Source organism: Austrofundulus limnaeus, unplaced genomic scaffold (genome assembly GCF_001266775.1).
Source record: "Austrofundulus limnaeus strain Quisiro unplaced genomic scaffold, Austrofundulus_limnaeus-1.0 Scaffold782, whole genome shotgun sequence".
Taxonomy (NCBI): Eukaryota; Metazoa; Chordata; class Actinopteri; order Cyprinodontiformes; family Rivulidae; genus Austrofundulus; species Austrofundulus limnaeus.
The window spans coordinates 39,754-41,802 of record NW_013953184.1 but is presented as its reverse complement, the minus strand read 5'-3'; the positions used below and the strand labels follow the sequence as shown (position 1 = coordinate 41,802).

Sequence of the window (2,049 nt, the reverse complement as noted above, 5' to 3'; positions counted from 1 at the left end):
CCTTCTGGACAGCAGTCAGGTCAGCAGTCTGACCCATGATTGTGGTTTTGAGTAATGATCCAGGCTGGGAGTTTTTAAAAGCCTCAGGAATCTTTCTCAGGTGTTTAGAGTTAATTTGTTGATTCAGATGATTTGGTTAATAAGTCGTTTAGAGAACCTTTTTATGATATGCTAATTTTTTGAGATAGAGATTTTTGGTTTTTCTTTACTTTTTTTGCCAAAATTGTCAATATTACAAAAATAAAAGGCTTGAACTACTTCAGTTGGTGTGCAATGAATCTAAAATATATGTAAGTTTAATGTTTATCAGTACATTACAGAAAATAATGAACTTTATCACAATATGGTAATTTTTGGAGAAGGACCTATATGCATGGTTTAAGAAAAATAAATACATTAGAGCACATAAATCAATTACTTTTAAATGTGCTTAATAAGAACTCTTTAGACTTTAATCTCTTTTGTTGTAGGATCCAGATTTTATCAGTACCTAATCTATCCATTACTTCCTGTTTTGTTTGGAAGAAAATGAATTTTAAAAGCATTTTTTGTTGCTGATGTTGTGGCTCTTTGTGTCTGCCTTCCTGCAGAGAGTACTACTTCAGTCTGGACAACCTGGAGCGGGACTTTTTCCTGAGGAGGAAGATGGATCAGGAGGGTTTCCTGCCAGTCGGACTCATCGCCAGTTTCCACAGAGTTCAGGCTCTCACTACAGACGTCAACCTTATTCTAGAGGCAAGCACATGACTTTTATCTATTTTCTATACCTGCTTAATCCTGTCAGGATCATGAGCTGGTGTTTACCTGCAGCGGTCAACAGATAGAGGTGAGGTGTGCCTTGGATAGGTCACCAGTCCATCACAGGGACAACAAACCACTTATACCCACACCCAGACTCACCCGTTAACCCAGCACACGTCTGTATGTCTGTCCTCAGGCTTTGAAGGACAGTAAAGAAGTGGAGGTGATCGACATGAAGATCCGTCGGAAGGACGACCCGGAGAAGTGGCCTCTTCCTGGTCTGATGATGCCCAACCACACCAACACAGACTTCTCCCAGCTCATCAACTGCCCAGAGTTTGTTCCCAGACAGATGTCTGAGGACCGTAAAGGTAAAAAACTAAAGCTTTTAGGATCCTCCTCCATCAACTGTCCCAGAAGAAACGATCAAAACACTGAGACCCATATTCACACAACATCCTCTGTCTGCTTCAGGCTCCTCCATGTCCTCCACGCTGCTGCAGCCTCATAACAAGACTGAACCAGATATCTCCAACCTCAAGACCATGCCAAAGGGCCTCTCCGCCAGTCTCCCTGATCTGGACTCAGAGTCCTGGATCGAGGTGAAGAAGAGACCCAGACCATCTCCAGCCAGACCCAAGGTTAGCTCTGCAGATGATCAAAGACATCTGGTAGCTGTCTGTTAAAGAAAAATACTTGATCATTTATTTAGAGTACCTGCAGTACTTCCCTGCTGTCCATCAGACCATTTAAACCAGTTTGATTCATCAGCGGTTATTTTCATCACTCATCTATTTCCATCCCTCCACCTTCCCTTTTGTTCTTGTGCTCCGTTGACTCACGTAGGCCCCTTTGTTGCAGCAACCAAAAGAAAAGGACGATTTACTTCAGTCTCCGACCCCTCAGCCTGGATCCTCACCCACTCCTGTCTCAGCAAATAAGGTCAGAAAATATTTGTGTTTATTGTTCGTATGATTTTATTGTATTGCTGTATTGAAGTTGGTGCAGCAGTGCTCTTTAAAAAACAAAATTTAGAATTAAAATAAAGAATTTTAACTTGAAAACTAAATACAATTTCATACACTATTATAGATCTTAGAGTTTTAACAGTTGCATGTATTATTTTTAAAGTTTCTGGGGCTTTTTGCTTTAAGTGTTGGATGTTAGTGTTATTTTTTGTGAGTTCATGTGTCTGTTGGCAAAAAAATTCATTAACTACTAGGGCTGTGAATTGGCAAGAATTTGGCGATACGATACATATCATGACCGCGGGGTCACGATACGATATATCCCAATATATTGCCATAC

The 2,049-nt window shown here is 40.7% G+C and overlaps 1 protein-coding gene across 3 annotated transcripts in view; it reads left to right on the top strand.

Annotated features, from left to right (window-relative positions):
* larp1 (La ribonucleoprotein 1, translational regulator) overlaps positions 1 to 2,049 on the top strand; it is a gene marked incomplete in the record, with an annotated part of 69,611 nt that overhangs the window by 54,893 nt on the left and 12,669 nt on the right. For 2 of the 3 annotated variants that reach the window (XM_014028575.1, XM_014028573.1), the window contains 4 exon segments: positions 591 to 735; positions 938 to 1,112; positions 1,216 to 1,382; positions 1,588 to 1,683. In XM_014028575.1, coding sequence (XP_013884029.1) covers positions 591 to 735; positions 938 to 1,112; positions 1,216 to 1,382; positions 1,588 to 1,683 — 583 coding nt within the window. 3 annotated transcript variants of the gene reach the window in all.